A 23,335-nucleotide genomic window follows, 5' to 3' on the forward strand; every position below is an offset into this window, starting at 1 on the left:
TGGAGGTTTTGACAACAAACAATAAATAAAAAGTTTTCAAGTAAATCCAATAAGCAAAGCATAAATAATAATTATGAATTGATTGACAAAAAAGTACTAATTATGAAATGATTAACCGAAGATTAACCACATGAAAATAAGGGGTAAAGATAAAACCACTCAAATGAATATAAGAAATGGGCATTTTTGTTGTTCTAGTGATGACATTTGCTACTGAGTTGTGAAATCTATCTTCTTGTCTTTTTTTTCACATATCTTTTTGTCTCTCCATATAGTTGAGTTGTGGTATATGAAAGAGACCATTCAACTCTTAATGCCTACTTTAATCTCTTAGGATTTTTGTTCCGATCAATTGTCTAACCCATGTGCTTCTCATTTCTATAAACTTCCAAACGCACTTCTTTTGACAATGCCAATCCCAAAATTTAGTTTCATTTTCCCTAATCAAATCCCTATTTGGAATCTAAGAAAAATTTGCGTGACTGGTTTGCAAACAACGTTATAATATACAAGCAAAAGCAGTAAAGAATCATCTGATCAACAAACTCCGTATATAATATAGAATTTTCTCAAAATCATTGACATATTTTTTTAAGTTCCAAAACACTGCAGTTTCTAATAAGAATCACAAAGATCTATATTTTTACTTAACATCATATTTCTGTTTGTCGTTCAACAAATCAAAATTAAAGAAATGAAGGACATAATACGTTCTAAAGCTATATCCTTGAAGATGAATTTTGGAGATTACACAGAACTGATATTTTAGAGGCAAGAAACTAAAATAAACACCTTTCGTAAATATACACTCAAAAACTTCACAAACGACATATTTTAAAAAATCAAATAGAAGAAAAGAGAACCTTTTTTTTAAGAATGCCAAATACCGCCAAGTATGGTGCGGAGTCTGTTCTTAGAAAGCTTCTTCACAAGTCTCTTAGCATCTGAATCTTCTTTTTCAGCTATGCTTTTCAAGTACCCAGAAGCCGAGATCTTTCTTCTCACGCGATTGCAGCTCGTTAACAACATCAATATCGAAATCAAGAACTTCGTGCCACCCAAATCATTTTTCTCATTCCTCATTTCCTCCTCATCTAGCAACTGAAGAATGTAGCTAATGTTACCGTCGTCCTGCAAAAACTTTTTCCTGTTCTTTGGGACCGAGATTAGGCAACACAGAGCATCGCTCGCTATTTCCCGGACATGTAAAGATTTAGCATCCAGGAACCTAACTAGCTCGGGCATAAAACCCGCATCGCCCATTATCCTTTTAACCTCCATTGGCAAACTACATAGCCTGGATGTGACTTTTAAGGCCGATTCTTGAACAATAAACTCCCCATTTCTCAACAAATACAGCAAATGAACTAAGAATTGGCTGCTCATCAATGTATTCAAGTAACTCACTGACCCAAAACACAAGTTATGAATTGCCCTCAACGCCATTTCCTTAGCTTTCGAAGAGGACACTGAATTGGGATCTGCTACAAGCACAAGCTCTTGGATTCCTCCTTCTCTAACCAATATCTCACGGCTTTGTTCATCTCTAGAACACAGACTTGTCAAGAGCTCAATGGAATTTACCTGAACAATCTCGTCCTTTGATCCTATAAGCTTGATGAAAGTGGAAACCATGTCTTCTTCAATCATATACCTCTTGATTTCTTCAACACCCACTAGATTTCTCAACACTCCGCACGAGCTAGCGATCAACTCTCCACCGAATTCGCCGCAAGAACATATCTTTAACAGAGCCGCGACTCCTCCATGAGCAGAGACCGACCAAGCATTCTCTGAGTTATCGGTTAATTCCATCAAACACCTTGCGGACGCTTCTCTACCAACAACGTTTCCGTTCTCCAGAACCCTAACCAGAGGACCAACCACGCAAGATTGGATCAAAACAGGTTTATACGAATCAAACCCAGAGATCAAGAGCATAGCTTTAGAAGCTTCCTCTTGAATCCCCATCTCAGAATCCAGAAACTCAATAAGGATATTAACCATGTCGCTGATTTCGACAACCATCTTCGTGTACCTATCGTCTTCTTCCATGGACTCGTTCAGCTTGACCAAAGCTTGCCTCTTCATCTCCACATCCCCAATCTTCATCCTCGTGAGCAAATCCCTAACGTAAAACCTCATGTCGTCTCTGCAAGCTTTACCACTGGGCTTCGAGACAACGATCGCGAACCCGTGGCTGAGAATCCCGGCGGAGTAAATCATGGAGAGATTCCTCACGTGGCGGTCTAATTTCCCGGCGATGACATCCAAATCGCTCTGCATCAGGAGCTTCCCGACGTACGAGACATTCAAGCATCGCGACGCGAGGTCGTGGCATTCCTTCAGAGAGACTAGAATGGCTTTAACCAAGCTGGAGAGAGATGGGTCGAAGCCGGAATCTAGATTCTCGACGGCGGAGATTCCCGAGTATAGTTCCTCGAGCTTGCTCCGTATCAACTGCCATTTCACGCTGAATGATTTGATCGAGTGAGAAAGTGAGATTAAACAAGATATCGATTCGATTGCTCTCTCGATGCTGGGTCTCGATTCCTCCTCTGATTGTTTGCCCATTTCGTGAAAAGGTTCTGTTTCAGTGGTTTAGAAGCGAACCCATCACAATTCAAAAATCTGTCCTCGGAAACTGATGCCTACGAATAGGAAACCAGATTAAGAAGAAGAAGAAGGATCTTTCAAAAAAAAATTCTCGTTGGATTTTATTCAATTTGTTCGTCTTTTTGTGAGCAGAAGGAAAGAGAAAGAGGGTTTTATGGCGATATTACGGGAGTGGCCTTCTTGGTGAAGTATCAAGCTTAGCCGTTATGTTTGAACTAGTTATTGAAGTTTGAATAAGTCAAGAGTTATCCTGGTTTATATGAACAACTCTGCAGTAGTCTTAGCATTAAGTTAGTGCATTAGTTAGTTGATTGGTTTTCGGTAGTTTGTTGAGTTTTAAAAGTCCGATATAAGAACCAGCTGATGTATTGAAAACGTTTAAGGCAATAAGAATACAATTCAGCAAACAACTTCTGTTCTTACAAGTGGTATCAGAGCTTGTAAAGAACCTGAGACGAGTGAAAAAGAGAGTGAGAGACAACGATGGGTGACAAAGACATGCTGGTGATACCGAAATTCGACGGTGACTATGAGCATTGGTCAATGCTTATGGAAAACTTGTTGAGATCCAAGGAATGGTGGGATCTCATAGAAACGGGAATCCCACGGCAGGAGCAGGAGAGAGGCGTGGTGTTATCTGGTGCTCAAAGAACGGAGCTATTGGAGAAAATAGCGGCGAAGACGATCACCGACCACAAAGTCAAAAACTACCTGTTCGCCTCCATTGATAAGGTGATTCTCAAAACGATTGCAAGCAAAGATACGTCTAAGGACATTTGGGAATCAATGAAGACGAAGTTTCAAGGAAATAAGAGAGTGCAGAGTGCACAACTCCAGAGGCTAAGGAGAAACTTTGAGGTGCTAGAAATGAAGGAAGGGGAAACAATCACTGAGTACTTTTCAAAGGTGATGGTGGTGGCAAATGATATGCGAAATCTAGGGGAGGAGATGCCAGACGCGAAGATAGTGGAGAAGATCTTGCGAACTCTGGTGGAGAGATTCACATACATTGTATGTGCAATTGAGGAGTCAAAAGACATAAAGGAACTCACGGTGGATGAGTTACAGAGCTCCTTGCTGGTTCATGAGCAGAATATGAACAAGTCGAATGGAGAGGAGCATGCTCTCAAGATGGAAAGCTCCAGACCAGGAGGAAGGGGCAGAGGAAACAGCCCTGGAAGAGGTCGTGGAGGCAGAGGAAGAGGAAAAGGAGCCTCCAACTTCAACAAAGAATCGGTTGAATGCTATAAGTGTCACAAACTAGGACACTTTAAGTATGAGTGCCCGACTTGGGAGAGGAGTGCAAACTACGCTGAGGAAGAAGAAGAGGAGATGGTGCTCATGGCAAAAATTGATGAGATTAAAGCCGAAAATCAACACGTCTGGTTTCTAGACTCTGGCTGCAGCAACCACATGTGTGGTACGAAGGAATGGTTCTTGGAACTTGATGAAAGTTTCAGAAGAAACGTGAAGCTTGGAGACGATCGAAGACTGATGGTAGCAGGAAAAGGAAGTCTGAGACTGAGTGTCGATGGACTAGCTCAAACCATCACTTCAGTCTACTTCGTGCCAGGCCTCAAGAACAACCTGTTGAGTGTAGGGCAACTGCAGGAGAAAGGTCTCAAGATCATCATAGAGGATGATACTTGTGAGGTGTGGCATAAAGAGCACATGAAGCTGATAATGCAGTCGGTGATGTCTAAGAATAGAATGTTTGTGATACTTGCAACGACACTTGGGCCAAAAGAAGTCGCAGACACCAGATGCTTGCAAGTATCAGAGGAGAAGCAAGGAGATCTGTGGCACAAGAGGCTCGGACATCTGAGTTACAAGGGAATTCAAGCCATGGTGGAGAAGGAAATGGTAAATGGCTTGAATTCTTTTGAAACTAAGGAAGCTATATGCGAAATTTGCATGAAGGGAAAACAGATCAGGGAGAACATTCCGAAGAAGAGTAAATGTAAATCAAGCAGAGGACTTGAATTGGTCCACACTGACATCTGTGGACCAATCACACCGGCGTCTGAGAGTGGAAAAAGGTATCTGATCAACTTCATCGACGACTACAGCAGGAAGTGCTGGTCATACTTCTTGTCAGCCAAGTCAGAAGCGTTTTCCGTCTTCAAAGAGTTCAAAGCAGAGGTAGAAAGAGAACTTGGAGCCTCTATAATCTGTCTAAGAAGTGACCGAGGTGGAGAGTACAACTCAAATGAGTTTCAGGAGTATTGCAGAGAGCAAGGAATCAAGAGGCAGCTGACTGCAGCCTATACTCCACAGCAAAATGGAGTTGCAGAGAGGAAGAATAGAAGCATAATGAACATGACAAGATGCATGTTGATTGGAATGGAAGTACCAAGGAGATTTTGGGCTGAAGCAGCACAATATGCAGTGTATATCCTGAGTCGAAGTCCTACCACTGCACTTGGAGATGTTACTCCCGGAGAGAAATGGAGCAACAAAAAACCAAAGGTTGGTCACCTCAGAATCTTTGGCTGTGTGGCTTATGCATTAGTACCTTATGAAAGGAGAATAAAGCTGGATGAGAAGAGCAGAAAATGTGTCATGTTCGGTGTAAGTAGAGAATCCAAAGCCTATCGGCTTTATGATCCAGAAACCAAGAGAATTGTGATCAGCAGAGATGTGAGGTTCGATGAAACCAAAGGGTGGAACTGGGAGAACAAGGAAACAGATAAGAAGATCACTTGGGAAGGAATGATGAACGATTCAGAGGAAGAAGAAAGCGATCAAATAGAAGGAGAGAGAATTCAAGGAGAACCGGCTGGAAATGAACCTGCAGGAACTCAGGAAGAAGCAGAAGAAGAAGCTGTAGCAGAAACTCCTGCAGAAACTCGTGGAAAGAGGGTATCACAGAAGCCACTATGGATGAAAGACTTTCACTGTCCAGGTGTAAAACTGGTCATTGAAGAAGAAGAAGAAGAGGTGATCGCATTGTTCATCTCTGCAGAAGATCCTGAAAAATACGAAGAAGCAGCCCAGCACGAGGTATGGAGGAAAGCCATGGAAGCAGAAATAAGATCGATTGAAGAAAATAAGACTTGGGAGCTGGTAGAATTACCCGAAGAAGCTAAGGTTATAGGAGTAAAGTGGGTCTTTAAAACGAAACTGAATGAGAAAGGAGAAGTGGATAAGTTTAAGGCGCGCTTAGTGGCAAAAGGATATCATCAAACACAAGGAGTTGATTTTCATGAGGTGTTTGCTCCTGTTGCAAGATGGGATACAATCAGGACATTGCTTGCAGTAGCAGCACAAAGAGGTTGGGAAGTCTTTCAACTCGACGTGAAAAGTGCATTTCTGCAAGGAGATTTGAGTGAGGAAGTGTATGTTGAGCAGCCGCAGGGTTTTCAACATAGAGGTGCAGAAGACAAAGTATACAAGCTGAGGAAAGCCCTGTATGGCCTAAAACAGGCACCACGGGCCTGGTATAGCAGGCTGGAAGGATATTTTCTGAAAAATGGCTTCAAGAAATGTTACTGTGAACACACGTTGTTCATAAAGAGGAAAAACGATGATGTTCTGATTGTAAGTGTCTATGTAGACGATTTGATCTACATGGGAAGCTCCTGCACTCTACTCGGTGAGTTCAAGAAGTCGATGATGGAGGAGTTTTCTATGACAGATCTCGGAAGAATGAAGTACTTTTTGGGGGTGGAGGTGACACAAGATGAGAAAGGGATCTTTATAAATCAGAAGAAATATGCAGAAGAGATAATGGTGAGATTCGGAATGGAGGATTGTAATGCAGTAAAGAATCCGGTGGTGCCAGGACAGAAGCTTACAAAAGGAGGACAAGGAGCTGTGATGAGTCCAACAATGTTTAAGCAGCTCATCGGGAGTCTAAGGTACCTTACTGCAACACGGCCTGACTTGATGTTCTCAGTAAATCTTGTCAGCCGTTATATGGAGGAGCCAAATGAGCAGCACGCTGCAGCTGCAAAAAGGATCTTAAGGTATGTTCAAGGTACGAGATCTCTGGGAATAAGATACAGGAAAGGAGGAGATATGAGACTGGTTGGGTATGGAGATAGTGATTATGCAGGAGATATTGACGACAGGAAAAGTATATCAGGCTATGTGTTCATGTATGGAGGTGGTGCTGTATCTTGGGCCTCAAAGAAGCAGCCGATTGTGACATTGTCAACTACAGAAGCCGAGTTCGTAGCTGCGGCGTTTGGAGCTTGCCAAGCTGTGTGGCAAAGAAACATACTTCAAGAGATCGGTTTAATGCAGGAGGAGGAAACTGTGTTGTTTTGTGACAACAATTCAACAATCAAGCTTTCAAAAAATCCAGTTCTACATGGCCGGAGTAAACACATCCATGTGAGGTTTCATTTTCTAAGGGAACTGGTGAATGAGGGAGTGATCAAGTTGGAGTACTGTTCTACTTTGGAGCAAATTGCAGACATCATGACAAAGGCGGTGAAGCTCGACGTGTTTGAGAAGTTGAGGAGGAAGATGGGAGTTTGTCTGAAAGAAGAGTAAACTGGAAGGTAGAAGCATCCCAGTTTAGGGGAAGGTATGAAGTATCAAGCTTAGCCGTTATGTTTGAACTAGTTATTGAAGTTTGAATAAGTCAAGAGTTGTCCTGGTTTATAGGAACAACTCTGCAGTAGTCTTAGCATTAAGTTAGTGCATTAGTTAGTTGATTGGTTTTCGGTAGTTTGTTGAGTTTTAAAAGTCCGATATAAGGACCAGCTGATGTATTGAAAACGTTTAAGGCAATAAGAATACAATTCAGCAAACAACTTCTGTTCTTACACTTGGTGGGGTTGGAACTTGGATCAGTGACAAAACGATGAACATGAAGGTATGGGCATATCGGTCATTTCCAGTACTTCTGCGCCAGAATATACAATAGGCTTTTTTTTTTGTCGTCGAATTTACAATAGACTTGTTATAAGTACTTTTTACTTTGTTTGGCTAATGACTAAAATCAATGAGAGAATTTTAGAAGAAACTCTTTATATTATATAGAAAATAATAATTAAATATTATAAAGGCTTTTAAAATAGGAGAGAGAATATTTAAAATCTCAGAACATATTATTTAGAAACTCTTTTCTTCATTTTGTATATGATTTCATTTTATATTATTGTTTTATGATTTTATTTTATATTATTGTTTTGAGAAAAAAACCCATGCTTAGACATGGTCTAAAATATTTTTGATAATTATATTTGCATATCATAGGCAAATCACATTGAATCCGAATGTTATCTAGAATTCAAGATTACAATACAGGTAATATAATATACTATATAGTCTCGAGTCTCGACCATATGTTTTTATATTATATGTTATAGCATCTTAAGTGTTATACGGAATTCATACAACTTTATGCATATATAGCCATATAGGAGCTCTACGCTTAAGTCTTTAGTTCTTTACAGTCTTAAACTGTTTATACTTTTACGTATATTCTGATATTAATATATTGTACGTGTAGGCTAGAGAAAAGAAAATTCCCACAATATCTTAACCGCTAAGCTGATATTATATTTACTTATCCTAAAGATTGCTTTCAAGGTCATACATTACCAAGTACATTTATATGAATAAAGATATGTACAAGCTTTTTCCATATATCTACTTCGGTATTAAATTAAGTGTGCGTTTTACAGTATGCACACTTTTTTTAGAAACCATATAGCATACTTTAACTCTAGTTAATAGTCTGTTGTCTAATAATTCATTCAACGTACTGTAAAACGTGAAGAAACAATGCACCGTATGCGACCAAACGTAACAACAAAAAAAAGAGAGCCAAAGCAAATATTAACATAATGCAAATTGATAAGCCACGACTAACTTTGTCATCTTACACCACAATAGTTATTTTTTTCCTACATGTTTTTTTTATAGAAAGGTTGGTTTTTTCTGTCACGCACTACATTGAAGACCCATTGAAACGAAATGCCTTATACACTCCTCCTTATATCTTCAGTATTACATGACATATACAATTGCGTAAATGTGTAACCTGTAGACTTTCTATAATGTAATTTGAAAACAAAGTTAGGTGTCAAAGGATATAACGGATACTCGGATATATAAATAAATAAAGTAAAATAAGTGATTGAAATAGACGTTGAGTAGTTGAGAAGGGAAATAGTCATTATATATTGCATTTTTTTAAACAGCAATTCCTTAGTTTTAACGAAAAAAGATAAGCACCGATCTCATCATATGATTCACGATAATTTTGTGACGTAATTATGCTGATCTCTTACAATTAATGGATACACAATTAGAAATTACTTTATTAGGTTAAGTTTTCTCTCTTCTATCCAGTTCGAAAACAATTATAAAAAATTATCAATTTCGGATCTTATCAAGAAACAAGTCTAAATGTAATACATTCTTTTCGACTATTTTTTTTAAATGTGAGGACATTGTTAAGATTGTTATATAACCATAATCACATATATTAAACCACTTCCAAATCAATGACAAGAGATAGAAAGAGTTGAGTGAAATAAATCTCTATTTCTTGTCGATTCTCTTTGAAAAACCACATATATATATAAGAGCCAAGCTTAGCATTTCAAAGGACGTATCATACCTCTTTCTATCTAACAACAATTTACATAGACCTATTAAACCAAAACCCCAAGAAGAAAATGAAACAAGACAAAAAAAAAAAAAAAAAAAAAACAAGACAATAATTTAAACCGGTTCTTCAACCAAAAGCTCTTGAAGAAACCGGATCGTGTGATCGCGTCTAGTTTCGAGTCTTTTGACCAGGTCTCCAACAAAAAAAAAGAGGAGGCAAAACCTGATCCTTAAACCCAAGTTGTCAGATTCATTTGAAAAGAGCCATTGAGATCTTAGAAAATTTCTTGTCGCAGATAATCCTCGAAAAGCGGTACTTTTTCAGTATTGGAGCTTGGATTTCATCTCCCAAATCGATCATAGAATCACACCCACCTCGAAAAAACAGAGTTTTCCTTGGTGTGCTATATTCAAAATGCCAATTCTTTGCGATCAATGTCTGTGACAGGAAACAAATGATCAGAATCAGTTTCTTCTGTCATGAAGGTTTCAATCAATCCCTACTAATGTGCCATTTACTTACAGCTTCTCTTATAGTCTTAGACACATTAAACAATTGCTTCAAGTCTTCATGCTCCACTCCACATATAATCCTTACCTGCAAATAAACCAATGAATCTATTCAGTAGTTTCAATTTCCCCCCCATTAAATTTGAAACAACATCTCTAGAGATTTATACAAGATTAGATGATTTTTTTTTTTCACAAATAGGAACATTTACCAAGGAAAAACTGAGAACTTTCCATTTCCAATATTAACTTTGTTCTTATGTAATAGAAAAAAAATTCACCTTTCAGCTCTATTTGCTTAACCATTGGCACAAGAACACTAAAAATCAAGTAATCCATAGAACCAAGATTAAAAAAAACCGATCAAAACGAATATTAATTTTTAAAAAGACGAACCAGAATATCATGAGGGAGAGCTTCAAGCTCTCGAGTCTTGCCTTCTGTTTTTTCGCAAAGTTTCCCGGAATCTCGGATCTTGCCACTGGAAATCAAAACCCTCTTCCTCCCAAATCCTCTCTTGTACTTAACAAACTCTAACCCTAACCCTAATCTTCCATCGCCCACTACGTTTTGATTCGAGTTTGATGATAATTTCACGGCACCTAATTTCTTCTTCCCCAATGCCATTTCGCCGAAATTACGAAAAACACACGATTCCTGCATCAGAAAATGTGTAACGAAAAAAATTGATATTTAGAATATAGAAACCGAGATTCAATGGACCCAGAAACAGTGGGAGCAGAGAGAAAACAGTGGATGGTAGGAAGAAGAAACATATGAAGAGAATATAGGAACAAGAAACTAGTTACCTTTTAATAAAAACTAACAGTGAGAGAGATTTCTAGTGAAAAATCCGAACTTTAATTCTGATAATTTTGTAGTTATCAATTTCCCTCAGATAGATATCTGGAAGTTGTTGCGCTAAAGAAAAATTAGTGATTTTTACTTATGTAGTTGAGATATTTCCTAATTTCTTACTAATTTCCTTGAAAAAATAAACAGAGAAGAGTAAACTAATTTGAAAAAAAAAAATTTGCACCTCCTCCTTTTTTGGTGGTAGTAATGCTTTGGCGGTTAAAAAGGAGAACACGGCACAGAGAACTAGCCGTTGAAGGTTGACGTGGCGAGCATTGATTCGCAGGGGGAACCAACGTGGGAGGTGCATGTGCTGACGTGACGACAGCTGCCTTGGTTTATTCGGTTTAATCCTACGGCAGATTTTGTTGGTTCCTCGGATTCCATGAACGTAGTAAAGAGCAAAACAACTCTGACTCTGACACTGTTTTTTTTTTGCTCTTTCCCCGAACCACGTGTATTAGATTGTATTTTTCCTAACTCTTAAGTTTGTGGAAGCGTAGCTAACACATCGGAGTGTAGTTGTAACCGATATTCATTGGATAGATTATGTCGAAAGATCCAAGTTAATAGTTTGTTTTCATGATTTTTGGTAGAGTTTAAAGAGAAGCTAGGTAACAAATATTGAACTAATGAATATCATATATTTCGCATTTGTAAGTTTTGTATCTGAGTTATTCTCATCTAAAATGAAATGTGGCTTGTCTCATTTTATCGGAAATTATGTAATCTGATAGACTTTACAATCCAAAAAAGAATCACTAAAGTTTACCATTTATGATTTATGGATAATCACTTTTCCGTTTTGAATTAAAAAACAAGTACATTGATCACAAAGCTATGATTCGAAAGCATAGACGAAAGAATATTTGTATGAAGACCAAAACTCCCGCCAACAAAGCATTACGCGGTGCCGAGATATACCATCCACTGCAAGGACAAAAAAAGAATAATGATTTATAAGAAAAAGTATAATGATTGAGAATATCTTTGCCTTTACTTCTTTTTTAAAGAACCCGATGTAGGCATGTAGCTAACTAGTTTTCCATTGAAAAAACTATAGAGTAAGAAGATGAAGAGGTATAATATAAAAATGCAGATATGTCCACGACTAAGATGCATGTGAAGTCTGAGATTCCATTCTATATGGTGTAGAAAGTTGTTAATAAGCCGGTTAAAATTTTTAAAACACTTGCACACATCAACATAGTTAATAGAAATCTCTATACATATCATAAACCCAAGTTAGTGAAAAAAAATCCCTACTCTCAGACAGACAGCTTTATCAGTTCTCATAAGTGTATATACCATAAATTTTTGTCATACTATTTTTATTTATTTCAAATTGTTTATAATTATTTTTTGGGTCAAAGTTGACACGGAGAAATATCTTGTAAGACATAGTGGAGATGCATGTAAAATAATGGTAATAAAGGAAGGCTGATATTAAGCACTAAAGATGAGGATAATAGATCCAAATTCAGGATGTCATAAAATATTAACATTAGTATCAACGAATCGATATTTTAAAACTTTTTCTACACATTCCTTTCCAAAGTTTCATCGTAAACTAACTATCCCATCCATAAAGCAAAAAAGAAGAAGAAGAAGAAAAATCAACGAAGAGATGAATTTGAGAATCAATATCATGCTCTTTAATTAGCAATTTCACTTGAACATGAGCATAATATGGGGTAGAGCGGGAATAAGGAGGAGGCAGAAGACGACGATGAAGAGAATGATGGCGTAACAAGTCCACTTCCTCGAGCTCTTTTGGTACTCTCTTGCGTCTTGAAGCTGATCCGTCCCTCTTCTCACAAACGAGCTCGCCTTCGCCACATGGCTCTCTATGTTGTTCAATTGTTGCCCTTGCGCTTCCACTAGGGCTGCCATATCCAAGAAAACTTGGTGCAGCTCAAGTAGGTTCTTCTCAATCTCTTTCACTGCGTCGTGTCTTTCTTGGATCTCAGATATCGTGTCTAGGATCTGACCTCTTCCTTGCTCTTGAATCGCTTTTTGGAGAAAATTTTCGCTCTCACCGCTCGCAATCAAGTTATCAATCGTTTGCTCGTCCGCTTGTTCTCCCGTTATTGTGAAATACCTGAACCGATTCCAACAGAGTCATATAACTTACAATCCAAGAAGAAAAACAGAGCAATAGCCTTGCAATGCAAGAAACCTAAAAAAAACAAAGACCTGCGCTCTACGGTTTCCTTATACTCAGCGTTCATACGAGCACGTAGACCTTGGAAACTATCCATCAAGTCCTTGAGTTTCTTCCCGAGACCGCTAACCACAGACGACCGAGTCCTATCCGTAGACGAACCGGGTCCACAACCGGGGACATTACGGCTATTAGCGTTCGCTTTCTCTAAGGCTTCGAGCTTCTGCTTGATGATTTTGACTCTCTTAAGGACTTGTGCTACGTCTCCATCCATCTTAGCTCGTAGCTCCTTCACCTTCTTGGCATTGTGCACCGTCTTGCATTCTTCGTTCGAGTCTTGAAGCTTCTTGTAAAGACTCTCCACTCCTTTCATGTCATCCTTCACATTCTCGACATCCTCGAAGAATTTGTCGAGATTCATCGTTTCTTGACCTGCCTCGACATCTCCCAGCTGAGCCTGATTCCTCTTAAATGAATTTGAGAATAAGTCGTTCATTTCTTACTCTGTTTTTTTCCCTCTGTGTTTCTTTAATTATTTACAAATATTTTTTTGTGTGTTTTTTTCTTTCCAGTGCTTTTGTTCAAAAGCCATTGCTTTTGATGATGAACATCACCATCGTCATCCTCTGTCTGAGTACGAGGAAGATGCGAGGAAGTTTTATTTATTTATTATTTTGTTTATTTTATTTTAAGTGAAAAAGATGAAGTTTAGTTTTGTTGGAAGGTTTATTTTGTTATGTTAGAATGAGAGTCACAAGCAGTTTTGGTAATTGTCTAAAATTAGTTAATGGCATAACTTGGTCTTAACCAAATTAGCTCACTTTGTTAAAAAGACGCTACTATCCCTGTAATGGGCCGAGCTTAGAGCCCAATTAAAAGTCCGTTTTTTTTTTGTGTGGCTTACTGCTTCTTCGTCTCTGCTGAGAATTGGTTTGGTACTTTAAACCTCAAACCCTAATTTTTTTTAACCTGAATCGCTTCGTTTCCGATCGGAGGAAGTATTTGGCGATGCCGGTAGGCTTGGAAGATGAGGAGGCGGGTTCACTGGCTCCGCCGACTAGAGCTAGGCACATTGGAAAGAGAGCTCTTAGGAATAAAAGCGTCACCGTCTCTTTTGACGAGAAAGATCTCAGGTATCGTGGAAATTCACAATTTTGCTGCTGCCTCAATTTCAATTTGATTAATCGGAGTCAGAATCACATGTACAACCTGTGTATAGTCAATCGCTGTTTGTTGGCATAATTAGTTGATACCCATTTTCTGCTACGTGTTGTTTTTGTTGCTAGGGATTTTGTGACTGGTTTTCACAAGAGGAAGAAGAAAAGAAGAAAGGAAGCCCAGAAGCAGCAGGAGGAATCTATGAGGCGGAAGCGCATTGAGGCTCGTAAGAAGGTGTGTATGAAACTCTTGCTTTTCAATTGAAATCTCGTTTGTTTCGTCTTTCTGATTTGTGGTAAAATCACTATCTTTCGGGTTCATTTCTATGGAAGTTTGAGTGTTTCTTTTGTTTTGACTGCAATAATAAATCCCAATTTACTTCTTTCAGAACGTAAAGCTCCTCTTGTTGTTCTTTTATAGTTTCAGAACAACATCATCTTCTATAATGCATGAGTGATTGATAGTGATTAGTGCATGATATGAGAGATTGTTAATGTTCGGTCAGTTGTATTATGAAGGTTTTGTGGCCTCGAGCTGTTCTAATTTCTTACTGTCCTGAATCTTGTATCTGAGCTTTGCAGAGGAAATTGGAAGAGCTTATGGTCGCGGGTCATGGTGAGGATAATGAAGATGGGCAAGCTGAAGAGGATGCAGAGATTGAAGAAGAAGAAGAAGAAGAAGAGCCTGATGCTTCAACTTCTGGTAATATAAATTAATCACACTAATTTTCAATGTGAAGAAAGTTCACATTTTCTCTGTGAGATAGAGTTCTACAGTCTACACCATACAATAATTGGTAGTTTGTCACCGTAACGTGAAAACCGATTGATTGAAATCGAGAAGTTGCAGTATAAGCATCATTGAGTGTCTTTTTTCTTTCTCTATTGAATGCTTTTACGTTAGCATGAGTTTTGCTTTGACTGGCCATGTTCTGATATTTTGCTGTGTTTCTCTGTGGATGAAAGGAACGACGATGTATGATACAAGGGAGCTGAAAGTAACGGTGACAACAAGCGAGATATCTCGTGAAGAGGATGAGCCTGTTCGCAAGGAGAAGACCCAATCAACAGAATTGGGTTCCACGGCCAAAGCTTCCACAAAACAGCCCCTGCCTGTGAGGAAAAGCAAACCCTCGAAGCAGAACCGGAAGCACAGGTCAAGCACCAAAACTATGAAGAAAAGAGATAAGAAGAAACAAGCAAGAGGAATCAGGACTTCGCGGTAGCTATAGAGATCTGTGTTCTGTTCTCCAAAGCGATACGATGCATTTTGGAGCTTATGATGGTTGGAGACTAGAAGAGAGAAGATTTTACAGTGGAGAAACGAAAGAAAACAAAAAAAAAAACATTTTGTTTAAGGTAAATTAGTTAATTCACGTCTTCAAGACAATGTTTGAAGACAATGTCTCTCGAATGTGGTTTGTTTTAATTTTTATATATCTTCTATTTCTCCATATATTTCCCCAAAAGTATTTGATGTCGGAATAAACAAACAAAACTTTATAATTTGTTTCTTCAGTGCAGCAGATGCGTACGTTTACATATCTTTCGAATTTTGGAACAACCGTTCGATTTTTCTTTGCGATTGAAAGTGAAATATTGGTTTGAGTAAGATAAGGTCAAAAAATTACGTGGTTACACAACGTGTGAAACAATTGACAACAAACGAATTAATGGGCATTACTTTTACAATAATGGTTTTTTTTTTTCCCTATTACTTTTTCTTTTTGGAGATTGAACAAAAATGGACGCGTGGCTTTCTTTTTTGGGACTAGCTGCAAAAACTCACGTGCTAGTAACACAGGCCACGTCTTATATTTTGCTATTGTGGCACTAATCAATCGTCACCGTCCATCTTCCTATCCTTAGAATCAACGGTGAATATCAAACCATAACCTAGCTTCCCCATCAGCTCCACCTATTGACCTATATAACTCAACAGTCGATATATCTCAGAGAAGCTCAAATCGGAAAAAATGGTATCCTCGACTATAAAGGCGGTGCTAATCTCCACCGGAATCACTTTCGTGGCTCTGTTTCTAAAGGCTTCAGTTCCTATCGCATTGGATTTCTCCTTATCTCGATCTCCGATCCTTTGGAGCTCATTTCTCTCGTGCCTGAAACCGCCGTACCTATTCGTCGTCATCAATGTCATAATCACCATTATTGTAGCTTCTTCCAGCTACCACGACGGCGAAGAAGACGAGATTTTTCACGGTGGCGACTATAATATTAATCAGTCTGAGCCAATCGTCAACCGAGCTCCTCCACGATGGCTTGAGGTTAAAGATGTCGATTCCGATTTTACGGTCACATTTCCTTCGCCGATCTTCGTTACGGAGGTGGAGAAATCGGAGGATGTGTATGAAGAGAAGAAGGCGGAGGAGATTTCAGGACAGATGAACGGTGGAGATGTGACACCGAAGTTGAATCAAGTTCCGTCGATGTCTAATAAACCGGAGAATATTGGTTCGGGTGAGAAGCCTCCGGTTTCGGCAAGATCCGACGGCCACCGGAAACCGGTCAAAGGGAGTCCAAAAGGTAGTGGAGTGGAGAAAGGCGTCACTTTCTAATTTGTTAATTTTAAAATTATTAGTATAATAATAATGGAGGGAATAAGGTGACGTCATTGAAAATAACGGCTAGTTGGATATTTCTTTGAAACTTCAAACACTGAGGTAAAACCGTATAGGGGGTAAAACTGGTCGAGTTGTAATTTTTTCAGGCGGTAAAAAGAGAAAGGCGTTGAGAGTGGCGAAACCAAAGCGGCGCGAGACGACGACGCTGGAGAACACGTGGAAGATGATAACGGAGGAGGGAAAGTCAACGACGTTGACCAGTCATTACCGGAGATCTGACGCCGGGGAAGTACAACCTGCCTTGAGGAAATCGGTGACGTTCAGGGACATGACTAATTATCAAAAGCCTCCGACGCCGCCGGTGAAGATAAAGAAGGAGATGTCGCCGAGTCGAGAGGAGCTGAATCGAAGAGTAGAAGCATTTATAAAGAAGTGTAAGGAAGAGAGGCTAGAGTCGATGAGATTGGACAAATAGGTCGCTCTTAGACATGGAATTATTGATCGTTTTTACTATTTTTACTCTTGTATTTTCTTCTTTTTGTATTCACAGCAAAATGAATCAAAAGAAGAGATTAAGATAATAATACAAAAAATCACAAATGATGGGTATTATTATAATGGTATTCCAATTTTGTGTATATAAAAATGTTTTATTTACTTGATGATATGCGTTTCTGAGGGTTTTTAGGAGATCCAAACATCTTGTGCTTATGAGTAAAAACCACATCATTGAAGCTAAACAGAAAACACAAGGCAACAACCAAAAAACTCGAAACAAGTACTAAGAGTGATCAATTATTCTAATGAGATCATTTGGAGCTATTGATGATTCATAATTTTGGCGGGTAACAATCAGAGAATGTTACTATAAATCTATTTTCATTGGCGTCCACATTAATGATTCAAAATTGTTATGTTTCAAGCGTAGATTGTTTCAAAAACAACTATGCGTTTGTGTTTAGATTGATATATACGAGAGAGAGAAAACATCGGGGAAAAGGGAATTTGCTAAGTGTTTAAACATCTTTTACTTCTTTCACAAAATATTTTGATAAGTGTAAACGCAAACGGTTTATCTCCTTCCGTTTCAATTTCTAACATTTGCGTTTACAATTAACAGCAAAATTTAGCTTAACTGACTAATATCGTGAATTATTTGGAAAAAAAAAGTTACACTATAGGCAAAGAATTAAGGCTTAATGAAGTCCTGTTAGTTACTTAGAACTTTAAAGAATGGCTTTACCGTTAACGCCGCCACTCTCAGTCTCTCACTATACAATTTTGTTATAAATAAAACCACAATACATATGAACAATTCGTGTATAGAAAATCTTAGAGACCAAGCCAAAAGGTAAATGTTGCACGAGCTCCCAAAGTTTAGTCGTTTAACTATGGAGTATGGACCCAAAAAAAAAACCTTTAAATTTTTTTATCCACCATAAGACTAAAAGGAGCTTTGACTCAACGCCGTGAAATCTAACGGCCAGAGGAAAGAACGTCATGTAAACTCGCGACTGACTCTCAATACCACAATTACATCACAGGCAGATGGAAACGCTGTCGTTGTCTGCCCCTTCTGTATTTTCGACGAAGGAGCCATTTGCCCTTTTTTATTTTTATGTCGGTAACAAATAATGGATCTTCTCATTGTTTATTGAATTAGATGTAAATCAAATCGAATTATGAGCACATGTTATTGTGACAAAGTCAAAATTAGCTTCTGAAAATTCTTATCGTCATTCGTCACTAAAATCACAAAAGCTAAATTATTGATTCTAACGAACTCTTTGTATCTTGTCAAAAAAATGACCTTTGTATGTTATAATAACCCAAAATATCATTGTCTGTACAATTGTTTTTTTAGTATTAAATCTAAAATCTTATTACAAATGAATAAAACCAAAAATATTAATATAAATCCATATCTAGGCTAATGATATTTTTGATAAATAGTTTTCCAAAGTGGCAATGGCGATAGTGGTTAACCAAAGGTCCAAATGTGTTTCAGATATTTCCTAATTTAATTAATCTCTCCAAATAGAATCTGAGAAGAAACAACCATAATCTCTCCAAAAAATTTAAACAAATTGGATTTCTCTTGCCAAGGAGTTAATTTAACATATCTCTAAAACACATATAGAAAATAAACTAAACACACACAAACACACACACACATACACACACATACACCAAGAGCTTTCATCTACTGCAACATGTTTGGCCAAAATTTAATTTTGTAGTTATAACTAATATTAATTTTGTGCTATTATTATAATTCAAAATGTTCAGACAACGTTTATAAATTGTAAAACAAACAAAACTTATCAATAAATATTAAACAAAAACTTGAAGTTTCTCTGGATATATAAAAAACTAGGGAATAATATATATGTGGTTTGAGGGAGCAAGATTTTTATTTTCATCGTTGATCTAAGAAACACAATAGTGGTCGACAAAGAAAAAAGAAACTAAATAGAAGAGAGTGGATAGCCACTTGGGACCAGTCGGGGTCAAGTATACGACAGTTGTAGAATTGACCTCTACCTTGGCCCGTTCTTACTGCTTAACTCTCAAGGAAATATTATTTTCCCCCTTTTTACAAAGTAATTCTCTCTTTTATTCGTACTATACATATCTGATATCTCTTAGTTTTAAGTAAATATATATATATATACATGTCCAATCTATTTTACTATATATATATATATCACATCATTCATCATCAAACTGTTTTTTTTTTAAAAAAATTTACAATCTATGCGGCAAATCAATTCAATATTCGTATACACTTAGATGCATGTAGATAACGATGGACAACAGCAAACGGAAACTAGTGATATTAACGATTTAGAAAGTAAAAAACTTACTAGGATCAAAGGGTTTGGCTTCTAAAGACGTTTGTAGCTAACTTTTCATCAGTGAGCACATGAGTGTCAACGATCCGTTTTGGCTAGCAGTACTCGCATTCTCTTACCTCGAGACTGCTTTTTGTTGCTTTTGATGAAAATGACACATGAGCATGTGTCTAAAAGTCTTTGAGACTCACAGAACACCTCCATCTATGGTAAAGACGAAGATGAAGACAATACCTTCAGTAGGTTTCTGCCTTTCGGGATAATCATAACAAAAAATATGTAAGATTTCGTTTTGAAATTAATCAGGTGACATCTCAATCCTTCATTTCAATCCAGACTTCTAGTGACAAATTTTTTTTTCTTGGAAATTTTAATGAAAAAAACATGGATAGATATAAAACTGGCGAAAAGGTTAAAATATCAGGTTTAACGAATGAAAACATTATTTAATTTAAAATAAAATATATTCTAAAACTGTTTATTTTGAAACGGGGAGTAACATATTTGAACGATTTAATTCTAAAAAGAAACGAATGGGATTTTTTGTAAAATCTTATATTGACTAAAGACTATATCTCTCTTCTTATAATATTAGATCAACTGATGTTTAGCAAATATTTCTTAAATGATATTTTACTTTTTCAATGCAAAAAAATATTGCTTTCTTTGTCTGTCCTTATATTAAATGATCAAAAAACTAGTGTTTATACTTATTAAAAGGAGAATATTATATTTATATTATATATTTACATTTTTTACTATATATAGATCCAATAAACCATCACTTATAATAAACCAAAAGAATCATTAAATTATTAAATTATTTCATAATCGCTTTATACATACTCTTTTTTGTCGACCAATACATATTCCATTTTTTGTTTGCGAGATAAGGTTAAAAAGACGTGGCCATAGCGTGGGCAAGGGAAACCATTGGAAACAAAAACAAGGAATTATGAAGGATGGTCATATACTCATACTAGGTTGACTGACAGGAGAATTACTATTTGACGTAAAAAAGAAGGGAAATATAATTGATATTTTTAATGATGAGATTTAGAGATAAGACTGTGGACACGTGAAGTTGTGTTCTACGTATCATTGTATCAATAAGACAGCACCATTTATTCTCTACTCTTGTTTTGTTGTGCAAGGGGATGCACCTAATACTTATTAACAATCCTGACCGTTCATCTACCTAAATCTTAGATCCAACGGCGTATATCAGATATCCCATTAGTCCCCTACTCCCCTTCCTATATAAAGCGAAAGAATATCTGAGCTAAAGAGCGTGACAACAAATACATCACTAGATAAATCCTAACAGACAGAGAGAGAGACACACACAGAGAGTGACTAAATCGGAAAAAATGGCGTCTTGGATAAAACCGGTGCTAATCTCAACTGGCTTCGTGGCCATGGGTATGCATCTAAAGGTCATTGTTCCTGTGGCAGTAGATTTCTCGCAAGCTCCGATCCTTTTGAGTTCCTTTACCTCGTGGCTGAAACCGCCGTATCTCTACGTCATCACCAACGTCATCATCGTCGTAATCGGAGTTTCCTCCAGGTATTACCGGTGCATCACCAGCAACGACGGAAAAGACTACGAGGTTTCATACGGTGGCGACTACAAGAATCATCAGACTGAGCAGCAGATCTTTCACCGAGCTCCTCCACGGCGGCCGGAGACGAAGGATGAAGATTTCAGTTTCTTCGCCGCAACTCCACCGGCCAATATAGTCGTCGAGGAGAAGGAGAGACCGGAGGCGGTCAGGGAGAAGCTAGCAGAATCGGAGGCGGAGGTCGAGGAGGAAAAGAGGTGTTTAGTGGAGGTGGCCAAACCGGAAAGTATGATTCCGGTTGAGAAGCCGCTGGTTTCGGCTAGGATCGGCCAACGGAAACCGGTTAAGACCACAACAGCAGGTAAACTAATTTAATTTAAAATATCAAAAAGTTGACGTCATACAGGTTTAGATATTTTTAAGTGGTTGAAAACCCAAATTAAAACACTTGTTTATTAAAGGGGTAAATTCGTAATTTATAGAGCGAAACTCGTTGAGAGCGTTGAGAGTGGCGAAGCCGAAGAAGAACGAGACGCTGGAGAACACGTGGAAGATGATAAGGGAAGGGAAGCCGTTGACTAGTTATTATAGGAGACTGGACACGTTTGGAATTGGCGTTAGCGATTCGAACAAGACAAAACAATTCGGCGGTTTGAAAAAATCGGAGACGTTTGGTGACAGAACCAATTATTACCTGTCACCGGCGGTTTCACGGAGTCGAGATGAGCTGAATAGAAGATCAGAAGCGTTTATCAAAAAATGCAACGACGAGAGGTTCGAGTCGATGAGACAGGACAAAGAAGTGGCTCGTCGTGGTCTTTCGTTTTAGGCTTTTAGCTATGGAGTTTGTATATTTATATTTGTTTGTTTTATATTTCTAATTTTGGTTGCATTTCTTCTATACGCCAAAAACAACCGGACAAAAGGAAAGTGACAAATGTAGAAAGAAAGTCATGAAACATAATTCCCTAGTGGCTATTGGGTAAGGGTGGTTCATCTGGCTAAAGATAAATCTATTTAAAACGTGGCTAATTTAGGTGGTTTGAATATTATATTGATCTATAGGAGCTAATGTTCATCTCGAAATAACAGTTCGTGTATTGTACGGTATGTACTACTAATATTCTAAGTAAAAGTATCTCCATTTGGAGTTTGAATCGAGTACATGTGTGTTGTATTTGTAGATGTTTTCGTGTAGATAGGTAGTCACACACACAATATGTTAGATATAGTTAATATTAAAATTTAGAAAAAAATTAAAATTTACGACATTAGAAATAGATTGTGGTTGCACAAAAAATGAAAGAAAAACTAGAGTTTACACACATTTAACCAAAAATAAAAATTTTGCTACAATTTCTCTAAACTTATGAGCAAAGCAATTTTTTTAAAAAAGTTAATAATATATTTCAAGCATATATGATGTAACTAGAAAATAGAATATAGTGGTTTTAAACTGTTTATAGTAATGATATCAACCTCTAGGGAAGAACCATATTTTTTTTGTATTGTCATTAATTTCGCATCACATTCAATGAAAATACGACTGGGATAAGCTATATTGTCCAAGTCAATTCCACACAGAAAGAATCGAACAATACAAAATAAAATGTCAATTCAACAATATATGCAAGACTCAAACAAAGAAAAAAAAGAAAATAAAGATTTGAACTTGTCTTCATCCTTAGAGAGGACCATCTTGATGTTTCTAGTTTCGATTTGATATAATGTTGTTTCATCAAGTGTCCAAGGAATGATCCTTCCATCGACCAAAAACCTTTGAGAAAATATGTACATGATGATCATGATGTGGTAATGATGGGTTCTTAATACAAATAAGCATTTTCAAAGATGATGATCAATTTAATGTCATAACAATTTTTATTGGGTAATATTTGTGCACTCAAATTTTCTTATTAATATATTTTTTTTGTTTTGAGAATAGATATAGATACCATAATCGGAGGTTGAATCCCACAATTGAAGCATCACGAAAGCTTTGAACACAAGCTTCATCTCTTTCGAGAACAACCGTCCATATTATGAAGTTTATCACTGCACAACTGAGGAAGGACGCATTACAGCCTTGCATAAAGATACAAGGAAGGTTCAGAAGTTTCATATTAGGGTTAGTTAAACGTTTTTCTTTTTTGAAGTGAGTAAGTTATTAGTTAATTGGTTTGATTAAATTGATATTCCTTTTATTGCTACAGGTTATCGGTCCTGTTAAGGTGATGGAAAGAGCAGCTCTTGAGGCCATGAAGGAGATACGATCACATGTTTTCATTCAGTAGGCCTTTTTGAATGTCTCTATTATTCTATTACTTTCATATTTTGCTGAGGACCATAAACAGCTTGCAAATCTCCACAAAGTATATCCCATTCTTCGAACATTGATGACTGCCAAGCGTAAAAAAGTTTCTACTTCTGTTTCCATAGATGATCGAACTGGTGCTATAGCACCTGA

At 37.5% G+C, this 23,335-nt stretch overlaps 6 protein-coding genes across 7 annotated transcripts; 3 read left to right on the forward strand and 3 right to left on the reverse strand.

The window, feature by feature from the left end:
- Positions 1–707: 707 nt before the first annotated feature.
- On the reverse strand, positions 708–2,725 carry LOC18993753 (vacuolar protein 8). 2 transcript variants are annotated; one of them, XM_024153420.1, is made up of 2 exons: positions 2,039–2,725; positions 708–1,867 (listed from the first exon to the last, which is right to left on the reverse strand). In XM_024153420.1, the coding sequence occupies exons 1-2, from the start codon at positions 2,572–2,574 to the stop codon at positions 871–873; spliced, it is 1,533 nt and encodes a 510-aa protein (XP_024009188.1). In that variant the 5' UTR covers positions 2,575–2,725; the 3' UTR covers positions 708–870. The 2 variants fall into 2 exon arrangements, with proteins under 2 accessions (XP_024009188.1, XP_006417373.1); XM_006417310.2 differs by having other exon boundaries at positions 708–2,725.
- Positions 2,726–9,356: 6,631 nt separating this feature from the next.
- On the reverse strand, positions 9,357–10,647 carry LOC18993754 (F-box protein At1g61340). Its single transcript, XM_006417311.2, has 4 exons — positions 10,506–10,647; positions 10,093–10,353; positions 9,710–9,784; positions 9,357–9,625 (listed from the first exon to the last, which is right to left on the reverse strand). The coding sequence occupies exons 2-4, from the start codon at positions 10,321–10,323 to the stop codon at positions 9,437–9,439; spliced, it is 495 nt and encodes a 164-aa protein (XP_006417374.1). The 5' UTR covers positions 10,324–10,353; positions 10,506–10,647; the 3' UTR covers positions 9,357–9,436.
- A 1,572-nt stretch (positions 10,648–12,219) lies between these two features.
- Positions 12,220–13,211, reverse strand: LOC18993755 (syntaxin-125). Its single transcript, XM_006417312.1, has 2 exons — positions 12,748–13,211; positions 12,220–12,652 (listed from the first exon to the last, which is right to left on the reverse strand). Exons 1-2 carry the CDS (start codon positions 13,209–13,211, stop codon positions 12,220–12,222), a joined length of 897 nt encoding a protein of 298 aa, XP_006417375.1.
- Positions 13,212–13,641: 430 nt separating this feature from the next.
- Positions 13,642–15,330, forward strand: LOC18993756 (ribosomal RNA-processing protein 17). Its single transcript, XM_006417313.2, has 4 exons — positions 13,642–13,848; positions 14,002–14,107; positions 14,455–14,575; positions 14,839–15,330. Exons 1-4 carry the CDS (start codon positions 13,724–13,726, stop codon positions 15,096–15,098), a joined length of 612 nt encoding a protein of 203 aa, XP_006417376.1. The 5' UTR covers positions 13,642–13,723; the 3' UTR covers positions 15,099–15,330.
- A 512-nt stretch (positions 15,331–15,842) lies between these two features.
- LOC18993757 lies at positions 15,843–17,045 on the forward strand. Its single transcript, XM_006417314.2, has 2 exons — positions 15,843–16,413; positions 16,598–17,045. Exons 1-2 carry the CDS (start codon positions 15,849–15,851, stop codon positions 16,924–16,926), a joined length of 894 nt encoding a protein of 297 aa, XP_006417377.1. The 5' UTR covers positions 15,843–15,848; the 3' UTR covers positions 16,927–17,045.
- A 3,541-nt stretch (positions 17,046–20,586) lies between these two features.
- LOC18993758 lies at positions 20,587–21,880 on the forward strand. The gene is made up of 2 exons (XM_006417315.2): positions 20,587–21,229; positions 21,351–21,880. Exons 1-2 carry the CDS (start codon positions 20,677–20,679, stop codon positions 21,695–21,697), a joined length of 900 nt encoding a protein of 299 aa, XP_006417378.1. The 5' UTR covers positions 20,587–20,676; the 3' UTR covers positions 21,698–21,880.
- The last annotated feature ends 1,455 nt before the right edge of the window (positions 21,881–23,335 follow it).

Source organism: Eutrema salsugineum, unplaced genomic scaffold (genome assembly GCF_000478725.1).
Source record: "Eutrema salsugineum unplaced genomic scaffold, Eutsalg1_0 scaffold_5, whole genome shotgun sequence".
NCBI lineage: Eukaryota > Viridiplantae > Streptophyta > Magnoliopsida > Brassicales > Brassicaceae > Eutrema > Eutrema salsugineum.